Consider the following 14,624-nt stretch of genomic DNA (forward strand, 5'->3'; position numbering starts at 1 on the left):
AATAAGTGTAAAACGAGCAAACAGTTTAAGAAAAGATAAATTATGCAAAGATGTTGGTCACTTTTATGAACTAGATCGGCCTTCTTGTTCAGTCATCTGAGATCTCTTCTGACTTAATTCTTTATTTTCACGGGCAGTCATTTTATCCTTGAAGGGCATTTCTTTCTCCTGCCTAAGTGGACTGTGTGTGTAACAGAGGTTCTCGTTTTAACTGGTGTTCCTCACACTTCCCCTAGCTGCATGAAAACGTATTGCGAAAGGTTAATAATATCGGTGGTGGGGGAGGTCAGTTTTACATGTGCAGAAATAATGTTCATTAAAATAAACCTTAATTTGCAGCACTATGGGTCCCAGCCCATAACTGGATGACTTCTCTGCACTGGACTATCTATAATGATAAACCCCAGTGGCATCCAAAATGCTAAATTTACTGAACACACAAAATCTGTCCATGATAAATTCTGAAACACTCTTGCCATGTAGGAGAAAGCTGTATTGCAACGGTCTAGCCGGGCTGTAGACGGTATGCCCCCTCAAGCAAAAGCATTTGAATATTAATTTTAAGATTTATGTTGAAAAATAAAATTCACAAAATGGCATTAACTGTATGGACAATAAAGAACAATCTACAGAACTAAGAGAAAATAAACAAATCTTTATGATTTCATTAATAGCAAATGTACAAATAGAATGAAAAGGCTCATGGGAAAAGGTAGAAACTTGGTTATGCATCCAAATCATTATTTTGGTGGCAACCACATGTCAGGGGTGACTGTGGCCTCTCAGCACACACCCTCTAATCACGCCCCTGAGCTATTTTACTTATAAAGGCGGTGAACGTTTCCCATGCCATTAAATTAAGAGATACCTTTTTTTAGATTTGTAATGAAAATTTAAAAACTTCGTAATTTATCGGTATCTACAAGTTCTGTTTTGGAGGCTACCTGCATATAGCAACTGAAAATCTTTCTTTTTTATTTCTTGCATTGAAAAAATATGAGATGTTAAATTGCAGAACTCAAAATGAAAGCAGCGTGTTTGAATAGATCGATATCATAAATTTTTAATAAGGAACGAATTTTTGTCTACGCATGTCTAGGTAGTAGCCTATCCGATGTTTGCAGCATTTATAGGCTAGATTTCAAAGTAAAGGCTAAACCGTGCAGGCCTTTTCCTAAAACTATAGACTAGTTTTTTCCTCACTTAAACGTGTACAAGTTCCATAATTCGTTTATCGTTTTACTCTTACATCACAGAAAGAAATCTTTAGCTTGGTTAACCCCAATTTCATTCAACTCTTCAATTCAATTATGTATTTCCTATAACGTAAGGTGTGTCACGTCTTAAATTTGAATCACTAAACTTTTAATTTTCCAGTCACAGTCCAGTCAAACTTTAGTGGTGTCGACTTACCATGTAGCCTATTAACCCATATGATGAACAACACAATAACTGGACATGTGGTTTCATTAACGATTCAGTCTTCAATTAGCATAAACTGCTAGGATTTTTTTTAATGTTTTTCGCTGGTAAACTGCAAGATACTGTATTTGAACAAAAAGTGTGTATGTTTACTGAGTGTGTGCGTGGCTGGTACGTGAGTGCAATTATGTTGGATAGAGCAGAGGGGAGAGAGATGGAGCTATTTCATTGGCAGATACAGTGTGGCTGTACAGTGTTTCCCTCCTTTGCATGCCACATAGATCAAAAAGTATCCCACCAAAAATCCTTCTAGCCATCCAATGCTGCTCCATCGATTAGTTTCTGGAAAACACTTAACAAGCTAATGACTATTGATGGCTGATTAATATTGCATCAACAACAACTGATTGGCGACAATATCAAATGGCGATCGACGCTTAACAACCAAGCAGCCATCTGACGGGAGTTGCACAATATTTTGGCGGTGCAAAAGAGCCACAGACGATAAATAAAGGGTTATATAGTGAGTGCGCAGCGCGTTCAATTTACAGTTCGTCTAATTCGAGAGCAGTCGCGTCTTTGAAGGCAGACACTTGGCGTAAATGTACAGTTAAAATATTCTACTCTCGGGTCCCCAGGCGGAGCTCCGACAGTCCCTGGCCTCATTAAATTTTCATCAATATCCCTGTGAAAGGGGGGAAATGTTCAGGGGAAAGAGAAAAATAAAACAGAGGGCGTAATTATAACAAAAGGAAACAGCGCTGCCCTTTTCGTTTTGTAGAAAGCTCCCACAGTGTCGTTCTGTTATGTACGTTTCAATGTAAAGATATACTCATGCAGCATGGTGTGAGCAGATGTGTCTGTGGCTTTAAGGTAAACTGTTTGGTTCATATATTTATTACATAAAAGAAAAGACCTTCGATTTTCTTTATTGTGTTACTCAGGCCTTTTTGTTCTATGTGTGTGTGTGTGTTTCTGTTTTTTCAGTGCTGGGGCCACATTGATTCCCTATCAAAGAATCCAGATCGATTTTCTCCCAATATGTGAAAGTGAAAGCAGGCAGCAGCAGTCTGGCTGAGAAGCTGCCTGCTTGCCTACCTGCCCGACTGCCTGCCTGTCTGTCTGTGCAGAGCTCCGGCTTGTCAAGCAGCAGCGAGGCTCACTGCATAAAGTTAATTTCAATTCCCGATGAGACACTCACTCGGCAGCCCTCCCTGACCAGCGGTAATTAACAGGGATAGCTAATGACTACTTAACTCGCTCTTCATAATTATCTGGTTTTCATAATTCGATGTGTAATTTAATAATTCGCTCTTATTAACGTATTAAGTGAATGGCTCATTTAGGGGAAATTAGAAGCACTCACCAGGAGCATCTTTTAATTGATGAACCATCATGGCTGTCTCATTAATATAAGGGTCGTTTTGATACTCTTAATTTGTCACGAGGATGTCGGTTGATCATGTTTGGTTTATGGCTCAGTGTTATGAAGGCGCTGTTTTTCCAGTTTAGAGACATTTTATTAAAGGGCTTTTTTTGGATACATTTTCAGGAAGGACAGATATGTCACGTTTAATTAATTAATGTATTTATAGATTAGAATAAAAAATAATATTTAGAAATATTTGGGGGAAAGGGATTGTCTCCTTATGTAGCACTTTAAGGAAAACCTGGGGGTGCATGATAATAATTGTATGGTTGTAAAATATAAAACATTTGACACACCGTTTTTGTGGGTGAAAACATCTAATTGACTATTGATTACATATGATTTTTCTTTTGTTTTAGAATCAATTATTTTTTGTATAGCGATATTCTCCTGCTAAAATGTGCTAATCAATCTGAAATTGTCTAAAAAATAATCCCATGCAAATGTATTCCAGATGTTGTAAATAATCATGGTAAAGGTGGAGGACAGGTTTCAGAAATGCTAATGTTTGGCTCGTGCAGCCTCCCAGGTATCTGTCCATGGTGCTGAAACGCTTGCTCAGCGCTCAACAAGCCAGCCAGCCCTGAAGCCCACAAACAGCAACTCTGCTATGGACATGACATTCAAAATGCTCCCCTCCTTTTTTCCTTTTTTTTTTGCCCTCCTCCTCCTCATATCTAACTTCGGTGCAAAGGTTTTGCTTCAAAGCCTGTGTGCCCGCATGCACAAACGAAGCATGTTTGAGTGTGTATTTAAATAGAGACGGGCACGTTGGCAGGCGAGCTGTTTTTCTGGCGGGCTGACATCTGGCAAGTCTGCGCTCCAGGGACCCATCCAGCTCTCCATAGACCCCCTGATTAGACTCTAATAGAATATTAGCATTTGCTCTCAGGTAAGGCAGCAGTGAGCTGCACAAGCTGGCAGTAAGTCAGTGGAGAAGCCACGTGTGTCTTTAACATTGATGGAATCGAGACGAAGGGGCTCCTGTAAGGCCTTCTTTATTATGTGGCCTGGAGGAGGACTGTGTTATGGCACAAAAAAGCTATTTCTAATTGCATTCTACATTTTCATTTTAGTTATTCATCTGTTATATTACCCAGACAGTGGGAGAACAGATTGGGTGTATAGGGTGGGGGTAGGGTTGTTGTTGGTGTCTTGCTCATGGGCACTGTGGCAGGGCTCGTGGCTCTTTCTAAGGTCAAACCTGACACCTTCTGGTAATAGAAAAGGCATGTTACCTTTTTTTTTTAAAAAAGAAAAAAGAATGACAATATTTTCAATCAGATAAGCATAAGGAATCCATAAAATATAGTTTAAAAGCTGTGCAGCCCACAGCTAAACAGTTTCCATCCTCCTCATCAATAAATAAATAGATTAATGAATAAAAGAATATTAATATGTCTGTATGAGCCACATTACACAGTGCAGTCATGGAAAACGTCCGATTAAATGTTAAAGTTTGTTCTTTAATGAAACACATATTGCAGTTCAATAATTAAATAAATTAAAATTACATGGATGTAATAAATTAATAGAATTATTTAACCAGGAACCAAAAGCAACATACATTACAGAAATAAGTTACCTCAGCTAAAACAGCAATACAGCAAAAACCTGTACGGATATATTTATGTGCATCGACTGGTTCCAATGAAATATTTACATTGTACACGTATACTTCCATGAAGCTGTTTCTTTTCTCTTCAAGAAAAAACATTAGTTAAACAAGGTGATTTTAACAAGCAAAGACTCCATAATGATACGCGTATATTTATACAAATAAATAGCAGAAAACATACATAAAATAATTTAAAAAGAGAATACTATCTCATATATATCTCGATTGTACCATCTCAAATGTTAGAAATAGAAATCGTAAATTAAAATTTGTGACTGTATATTTGACAGTCTTATCCCTTTAAACCAGAACAACACGCTTAACTTGCTGTCAGAATTTGATTTTCTCAAGCAAAACGAGGAGGGGGGAATCCCAATAAATATATAATGAAGTAAACATGACCTCACTCAATAAATAGTTCATAAGACACCGGCCCACGCTGGGTTGTAAACTTATTGCAGCCGGTAGAAAATCCTATTTTTTAATAGCGAAATTATGTGAAATCGTTACAAGTGAGTCACTATTTCGATATTTCCACATACTGAGGCCTAATAATAAACAACCCTACCTTAGTCCAAACCCCGGGTATCCTGAAAATAGATCCCTGACTTTGATCACACATGGTAACAAAATAAGTGGAATTAATTACACATTAAGACACAAAATTAAGTGTGTGGCAAGTAAATTATTAATTTACAAAGGGCTATTTGGCAGTAATCTAATATTAGCTTTCAAGACCTAGTAGTGTGTTGTCCTTTTAATCCCCTCATGGACCCTGAATAAATGTCAGACTGCATCGTCTTGAACTCGGAGGGAAAATGTAGCTTATCCTATAAGCCAAAAATATAAACACTAATAGTAACCAAACCAAGTGCTTTGAGTTAAACTAGACCCGCTGTGTAAATAGCAATGCTGTTTTCATTGGGCTAATTGCTAACGTAAACTATAGTCCTCACTGGAACTTAATCATACATAAAAATGAAAGCATAGAGTCCTGTAAGTCATACTGCGTTGACATTAAAAAGGTGAAGCATAGTAAGTGTGGAAACAGTGTTCTTACTTGCTCTGTCAAACGATGCTTTACTTGACTCCACGTCTCCCTCTCAGCGAGTAAAAGACGTGACTGTTGGGTTTTTTTCTCGAGTTTTTCAGTCACTGTTCAATTTTAGGAATCTTTCGAAGTTCAAAGCACAAAGTCATCGATGATTGAAAAAGGGTGTGATAGGAAATATGATACAAATCGTCTCTAAACAGTTCCAAGTCTTTTCGTGGTTGGTGGTTTAAAGCGATTTTAGACGCATGCAGAGTATTTCATTCGTTTCTGTTTCTGTCGCTGGTTGCAAAACCAGACCCGCACCACGTTCTTTTTGAGGTCCAGCTTTTCTGCGATTGCTGCGATTTTCTCCGAGGAGGGACGCGGCTGAATGGCAAAATAGGCCTCCAGTGATCTCTTCTCTGGCGCGGCTATCGACGTGCGCTTCCTCTTTTTCTCTGCGCCGTTGAACAACTCGGGTTTATTAAGTTTCTCCCTGTGTGATTTCTCGGCTTCTTCTAGCCACGCTTGCAGGATGGGCTTCAAAGCAATCATGTTGTTGTGAGAGAGCGTGAGGGACTCGAATCGGCAGATGGTGCTTTGGCTGAGGGAGCCCACCCCAGGAATCTTCAGGCTGGCTAAAGCTGACCCTACATCCGCCTGGGTAACCCCGAGTTTGATCCGTCTCTGCTTAAACCTCTCTGCGAAGGCTTCCAAGTCCCTTGGATCGGCGTCCACGTCGCTCATGCCCATGTGCGGTGGTAGCCCGTGGGCATGAGCCATGTTGATGGCTGCCTGGTGCATGTGGTTCATGCCCGCCATGTGGGCAGGGTGCGCAGGCGTGGAAACCACCGAGCCATCCGGCCCTGCCATGGCTCCTAGTGCCAGTCCCGGGGTGATGTGGTCCAGCAGGTCCCCCTCCAGTGCCTGGTGAGGCTGGTGGTGGTGGTGATGGTGGTGGTGATGGTGGTGGCCGGCCAAGGCGGACGGATGAGAAATAGGCACCGAGGAAGAGGAGGAAGACGAGGTGCAGGGGAGCGTGTTCATGGTGTGGTAGGTTGCGTCCGGTTTGAAGGGACTGTGATGTGGAGGGTGGTGGTGGCTCTTGGTCTGCGAGACTATATCCACCGCCGCTAGAGCTTCAGCCCGGGCCAACAAACTCTCATCCAAGCCTCCGAATATATTGCTCTGCAATTGCAAATAGAATGCACACATAACTGTCAGCAGGGAATTCTCCCTCCACTCCTCGGTTTAAAACATTTCCAGAATGTGAAAAAAAGAAATCCTAAAAAAGGAGCACACAAAACAAGACACATGCAACATCCCAGGTCATAAAAATTAATACGAAAGGCAAAGCCGACTGAATACATAAGTTGAGCAGAGGAAAAAAAAATATGGAGGTGTTGGGTGATTTGCTGTGCAGACATGAAAAAAACATCAAGCAAAAAAGTGGGCTGTCAAAATGTGCCTTTAAGCAGTGATTATGCAGAATACGTACCGGTGGGGTTGGGAGACAGGCTCTGCGCATCGCCTCCGAGCTGCTGCTGCTGATGATGCTGCTGCTGTGTCGGGAGGACGAGCAGGACGAGGGTGCATTGGAAGTCAAAGTGGAGGATGATGAGGAATGCAACGAATACTTGGGTTCGGGCAAGCTGGTGTGGGCCATGGCAAAAGGCTGCTTGCTGTTCAGAGACATCATCATCATATTTGCAGGCGCCCAAGCCTCGGCAAGTTCCTTTTAATAAGTTAAGACTCCGCCTCCTCGGTCGGTAGTTGAAGCCCAATTGCTTCGCAGGAATCTCTAGTCACTGTCGAATAAAGTGTAGGCTGAAGACGGTCGTCCAACACTGAAGTTATCACATCTATTTATTATTACTAGCGGAAGTATGGAGGTGTCTCGTCGTTTTGGCAAATGAGCTATCACAGGCATAAACAAGCCCTGCAACTGAGCGCAGCCGATACCCCCTTCCTTTGTGGACTTGTGGCGCGATTGTTCAAAAGAAAAAAAATAACCTTTGTTTTGTTCTCCTTCAACCGTCTCCACCCTGTATTAGGCCTATAGATATAGGCTATATTGTTTTTGCCTTGGATATCTTTTTTGGCAGGACTCCTCATAGACGACGCCAGAAAAAAATCGAAAAAGTTTCTTTCCGTCTCTTAGGATTTCCAAAATACTTCAAGTTTAAAACTTGACGTTGCCGCTTTCGTTGACTTGTTTGTTTGTTTTTTTGTCAAAAGTTTCCTTCTTGAAATGACCGTAAGTGAGAAGTAATGGCGGTGACAGTCTCTGTACTGTACCTCTTCGACTACGTTGAATGCTGCGGGGACCCGAACTGCCTCTGCTCTGAGGCGAAGGGCAGACTGAGTCTCTCTCCGCCTCTCTCTCTCTCTCTCTCTCTCTCTCTCTCTCTCTCTCTCTCGTTCTCTCTCTTACACACACACCACACACACACACACACACTCTCTCTCTCTCTCTCTCTCTCTGTCTGTCTCTCCCTCTCTCTCTCTCTCCAGCTCACTCAGTCTCTCACCCTCTCTCTCACACACGCTCTTTTCAGCTGTACCTGAAAAAACCCTTTTCATGATTTATTATTCTTCATTAGCCGCACCACCACCGCCGCCGCTGGGGACTCTGCGCATGGGCAGTCTGCGACAAGGCATTTATTTCAAATGACTCTACTTCTTACCACCAACACCTCGTTACCACCGCCACGTCTTATGAAGTTCAGAGACTTCTTGTATTCCGATTTATTGCACCTGAAAATATTTTATTGTTATCCACTGTAGGCCTAAACAGATTTCAGTTGGTGCCAAATAGATAACTGCGTCTCTGATGAATACCTTGGACAGCTCCTCTCCACCTACTCAGGTGAAAATACACCAAAGTTATTATCGTAAAGTTAAATATTTTACTACGACTTCATTATAACTCCTAAGGTAAAAATAAAAGCTGTGGAAAATTAAAAACACATTTTAATAGAATTGGCAACTGCTCATATAATTAGCCTATATTTGTATTTAAATTGAAGGTAGGCTACAGGTTAAGGTTTCATAATATCGGCAGCAATTTATTTCGCTTTTGTTGCTATGACAATTTTATTAATCTTGACTAAATGTGTGGAAATACCAGAAAAAAATGAGTAAAGTAGTTGAGAACATTACAGCCTATTTTTACTATTTAGTAGGCTATTGTGTGCAAACACTGCACTATATGAGGAAAACCTAAACGTGGGTTTTTAAAATAATTAGCACTATTTAATTGCAGATCTATATACTTATCATAGCAGGCTATTATCTTATCTCTCCTCTAATTAAGCCACATCCTCGGTAACGTAATTAGGCTAAAGCGTTTAATCACATTGTAATTAACAAGGGGCGTCTAATTTGTTTTATATGGTCAGGTCTATAGGGTGAGATAATTGTTATGATGTAAGTCTCTCGGAGGTTAGAAAGAGTTCTTAAGGAAAACAATGCCCATTGCCTTTGCCCCCCCTGTATGACTAAAAATTTTTCAAAACACGTCACTATTTGTAAACACAAACACACACAAGAAGGTGTGACATCTTGTAGCGGTTATGAAGCAATGATCAATGTAGTTGACAGACAGAGGGGTTGACCCCTTAATCACCTTAAACGCGTTGATAATATAAATCGCAAATGTTCAGGATTAAATTCACCCCGTTTCACTGGAGAATATTAAGTATGGTCTTATCCTAATTATGAGCTACACATCGCCGCCCCGGTATGTGGCCACAGCTTGTGCACCGCTTCAATAAAAGTCTGTAAGCATTTTAATCGAGGCTGCCGAGATGCAGCGTTAACGTGGCGGCATAGACGCGCTCTTCTGAACACGTCGGGCCTTTGTGAGCGACTACACGTCAGTTCCCGTTTTTTTGTTGTTGTTTTGATGCAGGTAGACATTTAATATGTCCCCATGGCTGCGACAAAAAGCCTGTTGGTATAGCTGCATAGCAGTTTTACATTACGAGAGAGAGAGAGCCATCCAGCTGCAGAAATATGTTGGCTCCCCAGCGGGACAACAGGCGCTGCTGGAGCCACCTCCAGACACAGGGAGACCGAGATCAGGCTCAGGAGACATCAAGGAGCAATCAGTGTCTGCTCACATATACCGACAGACTGATTTATGATGAAACTTTAAAGAAATCATTTATATTTCACCACCTCTAAATTGGTGTATGAAATTTTCATCCACAATGAAACACACAAAAAAGTATATCTTAAGTCAAATAAATCAGCCTGAGCTGTTCCCAAGCAATTGACTTTGAAGTACATTTTCAACACTTTCATGTGTGTGTTCATGTACTTACTTTACTTCCTATGCCAACAGTTTCTCACATATGAGGGAGGACAGTATGTCAGACTGATTAACAGAATTACCTTTGAAGGGTCTGCCATAGCAAACAGAAACACAATTAAGTGGCAATCCCGCATATTTCAGTAAGAATCACAAACCTTTTTTTCCTAATACAGAAATGATTTTAAAATAAATATAATGTAGTCTTATTTTTGTAATGTTTCATCATTAGTTTTCATGGGCTATGATAGCACCTTCAATGCAAATTTTTTTTCTCCTAAAAGAGTTATCAGCAAAAATAAATCCAAGCCATGACAAGATTTTATTGAGGAAAAATTTTAACATATTAAAAGTCCTCCAAAGAGAAACAGCGAGATCATCCTTGAGATTGGGCTGGGTTTTGTTTTCACTTTTAAAAATTTCACTGTAATGTGAGCTGAATGCCTTCTAGTTTTAAATATTTTTGGCCTCCAATTACTGATGCAGTAATGGGAGGGAATGTCGCTATTAGACAAAGACTTGTCTCAGTGCTGGAAGGTGCAGTCATACCTTTCCTTATAAAAGCATAAATCCTCAGTTGAATTGTGCAAGAAAAGGTTTCTCTCACTTCAAGGAGCGTTACTACATATAAATAAATCGGCACTGTCTAAAAATAAAAGTAAAGCCCAAGTAAAATAGAGAGAGCACATGCAGCAAGGCTTGATATAACTCAGGTGACTTGTTTGCTTTTTTCCTCCTCACTCCCTCACTTACATCCGAATCAAGGAGTGCTGCAGAGGTGTCTGTGTGCTTTACACAAAGACATACTCTTCTCAGTCTCTCTCAGGAGCTCTCCACGTTAACAATCCCAATTACACCGAGACCACCAGAGACAGCTGTTTTTATTACAGAACCGCTCCTTTGTGCCGCCAACAAGGTATCTCCGCTCCTACACTGAACACAGAGATAAAGCTACACTGAGAGACAGAGGAGAGGAGAGGAGAGGGAGAGAAGTGTGGAGTGAAGTGGATGCAGTCTCTTGGCTGCTCGCAGTGGTGATGCCTTTATTCACAGCTTCCCCCTCCCCTTCTCTGATCTCGTGGAGCTCTTTACATGTCGGAGCAGAAGGTCAATGCTTGTTGCGAGAGGGTCTACAAAGAGATCAGGATCTATCTCAAGGCAACAGCAAATCACATAAAGAAGGGGGTGTTTCAGCCACTAACAGCGATGCTTTATTTATTCATCTGCTTTACCTGGGAAATGTGACAGGTTCCACAAGGAGCATTCTGGCTTTAATGTGTTGTTTAAATGCATACAACAAAAGGTAGAAGCCTTCAGGATTTACTAAATGTCACACACTGTACTGTAGCTCTCAGAGGGAACAAGTGGCTCTCCACTTGAGATAATGAAAGAGGTTTCAAAGACTGCACTTGAATTGCAGCTCAACTGGCATACAAACTGAGAGATGGTTTTCTATTTGATCTCTACATGGGGCTAAATAAAAGCATCAACAGTTCTCAAGATATTCTAATTACTTTTTAGAGGTTGATACAGAACTGCTTTTTTTGTTAGAGCTACTTTTCCTAAGAACAGATAACTAGACCTGAAATTTTTGGACACCATAAGGAAGATTATGATGGCATATTGCCAATAAGGTCACTGTTCTGATAAAATACCAAATAACGAATAGACATTGGAAAGGCTTAGAACATGCCCTAATCAAACAACACGTAATAATTCAAATAAACAAACAACACACCATTGTCTGTCATAAAATTGCTTCATTGAAAGTTTAATCTTAGCACCTCTGTGCTATACTACCTCAGCCCAGCATCCTTAAATTCCATTTATATTGGACAACTCCTTAGTGTGTAGTGTGCCCACTTGCTTAGCGGAGTGGAGAATAAGGACATGGAGGTTTGGTGTATAGCTCATTATTCGTGTGTCTTTGCAGTCCAACAATTTATCGTGGCTTTCTTTTTCTTTTAACTATAACTGTGATGTTTCCGTAATCTTAAAGCTGCATTAACAAGTGAACAAGAAAAAAAAATATTCCTTCTTAATTTAGCTCTGTTTTGGTCTCCACCAACTCTGGAGGAAGATTTTGGGCCCCTTATTGGCAAAATGCGCCACTAACCCAACCAGCTAGTGTGTTTATCAGAAGGCATTTAGCTGAAAACTGCTGATTGCTGCTTACAGTGCTGATGAGAGAGGTGAGAGTGAACCTAAACAGTAAAGTTGCGGGCCATCAAACTGAAAAAATGAGTTGAAAGAAACTTAAACATATGTAGAGCTGAGGGGAACGGCGGAGATGGGTGATAAGTATCACACACTTTCACATTACAAACATTCAATACATCCATTGATAATATAAAAATATGGATTAATTCAGCTTTACCCACGTGTTTTAGTTGCCTATTATGGCCAATTTCATCACTTATGTTGAATACAGTACAAAAAACAACAGCAAAGCCAGCTAACCTGGCCTAGTTTTGAGGCCAACCTCAGGCCATGACTGATTAGAGGCCTTGAGAGTGAGGTGTGCCATGAGGTCAGGAAAACAAATAACACCACCACCAATTTCCCTATTACGCACCAGGTACCCACCTTTTGGGGGGGGGGGGGGCATTAGATTCTGTCTGCCTGAAGGCTGCAGGGCAGCAGATGATAAGGTCAAGCCTCATAATGATGTCACATACCTTTAGGTACTTCAGATCAATATCGAGAGAGGCGCGTTATACCTGACAGCCAGTCAAATAAAGCAAAGGGGAAAAAAAATACTCGCTTTGAGATTGTCTCTTCTGATAAAATGAGATCCTCTCTCTCATGCTGCTTTTGGCGAAGATCATATTGGTGGTATGCTTTGTGATCTTTAAAACAATCTGGTCATTCACACTTCTCATAAAATATCCTCCAGATTTGACTGATCAACCTTGAATGACAGACAAATAAAACCTTTTAAATTTAACTATAGTAAAGCTTGAATTACTGTAAACTGTATGCAGTTGATGTACCTTTTATGCACATGGTTCTGTAGGAAAACGTTTGACTTGACAGACGTTCCTTTGAGTAAACCTGACCTCATATGACCACAAACGCAATGGCGAAGAAGGCCGCGTATATGAGGAGTTATACCTCGGAGCACATGACTACATAGAATGCATATGTCAATTGCAATACACGTGATTAATGTAGCAGGATGATTGCAGAATTCTGTCCAACCTGAACGAACATTTCTTCTGCCTCTCTCATTAGTTTGACTGTCCCACGCGGTAATGTATTGCTTGTCACTGGGTTGTCTAATGGTTGATGCTAATTGACCTCCTTTCCCCCTTTCTTCTGCACAAATGAAAAGATTTCCTCCGTCCTGTGATGGAGCTTGTCACAATCTGATCCGACAAATTAAAAAGCTCGCTGCTGTCACACTGTCATCATTTGAAGCCCTTGCCTCATCAGCTATAATGATCATTTTTCTTCACCGAAACCACTGCACTGCACTGCCAAACACAATACTTAAGAGGGCACGCTGCTGCAGTTGTGCGGTACGTGTGACATATCTGAATGTTTTTCATCTGTGAAATCTTTTATACTGTTAATCTTGAACTGTCCTTCAACCTGAACATGAGGGTATCATTTTCTAAGAATGAAATTTTAGTTCATGTTTAGTTATATGTCTAAATTTCCATTTCTGAATGAATTCAACCAAGAAAATCTGATGGTTGCATCCATATAAAGACATTACTAGTGTAACCTCCTCTTTAACAGCCTCAGATTATTTACAATCTGTCACATTTTCCTGCTTCACAATGTCAAACTGTAAAAGCATAGGCAACAAAAATAGTCGTAAATTCAGTTTATTAATTAATTCACAGATCATATACAGTGACATTTGGCTCATTTCTCAATCACAGATGATAACAGAAATCTGAATTCAAATGAAGACTTATATTTTTTTCTGAACAGCTTCACATTGAATTTTTTTTCTTGTTGTTGTACTTGGAACATGTGAGTGCCATTCTGCGAGGCCATTGGCCTGAACATGATAGCAACACGAGAGCTCGGCCACCGCACATTATTGGCTGCAGAGAGATGATGACGTTCATTACCTGCAATCATCTGCCCATCTGTGGCCGAAACAGAAATTGAGTGTGGCATTTTACCTGCTGACTTTGTGTGTATAACTTTATAATTTATGCGGTGTACCCATACTATTGACAAAAACGCAGCGCGGTGATCAAAGCAAGCCATTCAGGAGGTTGGACAGGGCCACGAAGACAGGGCCTGTAACACTAATGATCTTCAAACGCTCGTCTGTTTCACTGGGAGCTATGCACAACTCCCTAGCAAGTCCCCCGTCCACCCCCTGGAGGTAATTGTGCCTGGCTGGTTAGGTGACAGGTGTCAAGTGGCCCCTCCTCAACCGATTCATCATGCTAAGCAGAGAGGAAAAGCTGATCTCAGTCTCTCCCTGTCTTTCTCTCTCTGTCTCTCTCTCTCTGTCTTTGTACTTCTTGTCTGTCTCTTTCTTGTAACTTCAAATAACTACTTTGTCATTACCTCAGTAATAGTGGCCGATCACATTTTAGCTATGTTTTATGTTTTGGAATGCAGTGTGCAATCAGAGCTTGGTCCACAACTTGGTTGATGCTGTCAAATAACTGTTCATGTTGTATTATGTGCTTATTGAGCTCAAATGAAGCTGGTGTGTGCATAACAGGCAGAGTAGGGCTGCAACTAATGATGATATTCAATATTCATCAAATTTGCAATTATATTATTGAGTGAAAAATGGTCATCGAAATTTACTAATGCCCAAGGTAGTGTCTTC

General features: G+C 40.7%; 1 protein-coding gene across 1 annotated transcript; it reads right to left on the reverse strand.

Moving 5' to 3' along the window:
- Nucleotides 1-4,314: 4,314 nt before the first annotated feature.
- On the reverse strand, nt 4,315-7,844 carry pou4f2 (POU class 4 homeobox 2). The gene is made up of 2 exons (XM_038713135.1): nt 7,001-7,844; nt 4,315-6,690 (listed from the first exon to the last, which is right to left on the reverse strand). The coding sequence occupies exons 1-2, from the start codon at nt 7,205-7,207 to the stop codon at nt 5,761-5,763; spliced, it is 1,137 nt and encodes a 378-aa protein (XP_038569063.1). The 5' UTR covers nt 7,208-7,844; the 3' UTR covers nt 4,315-5,760.
- Nucleotides 7,845-14,624: the final 6,780 nt, after the last annotated feature.

The sequence above is a fragment of the Micropterus salmoides genome, unplaced genomic scaffold, assembly GCF_014851395.1.
Source record: "Micropterus salmoides isolate LMB-PRFRI ecotype aquatic unplaced genomic scaffold, ASM1485139v1 Ms_hic_scaffold_12, whole genome shotgun sequence".
Lineage (NCBI taxonomy): Eukaryota > Metazoa > Chordata > Actinopteri > Centrarchiformes > Centrarchidae > Micropterus > Micropterus salmoides.

Bases quoted from the DNA above. Each gene is read 5' to 3' on its own strand.
- pou4f2 (XM_038713135.1), bottom strand. From the start codon at position 7,207: ATGATGATGATGTCTCTGAACAGCAAGCAGCCTTTTGCCATGGCCCAC. The intron at 6,691-7,000 runs GTACGTATTCTG...TTGCAATTGCAG, and splicing joins CCTGTCTCCCAACCCCACCG to AGCAATATATTCGGAGGCTT.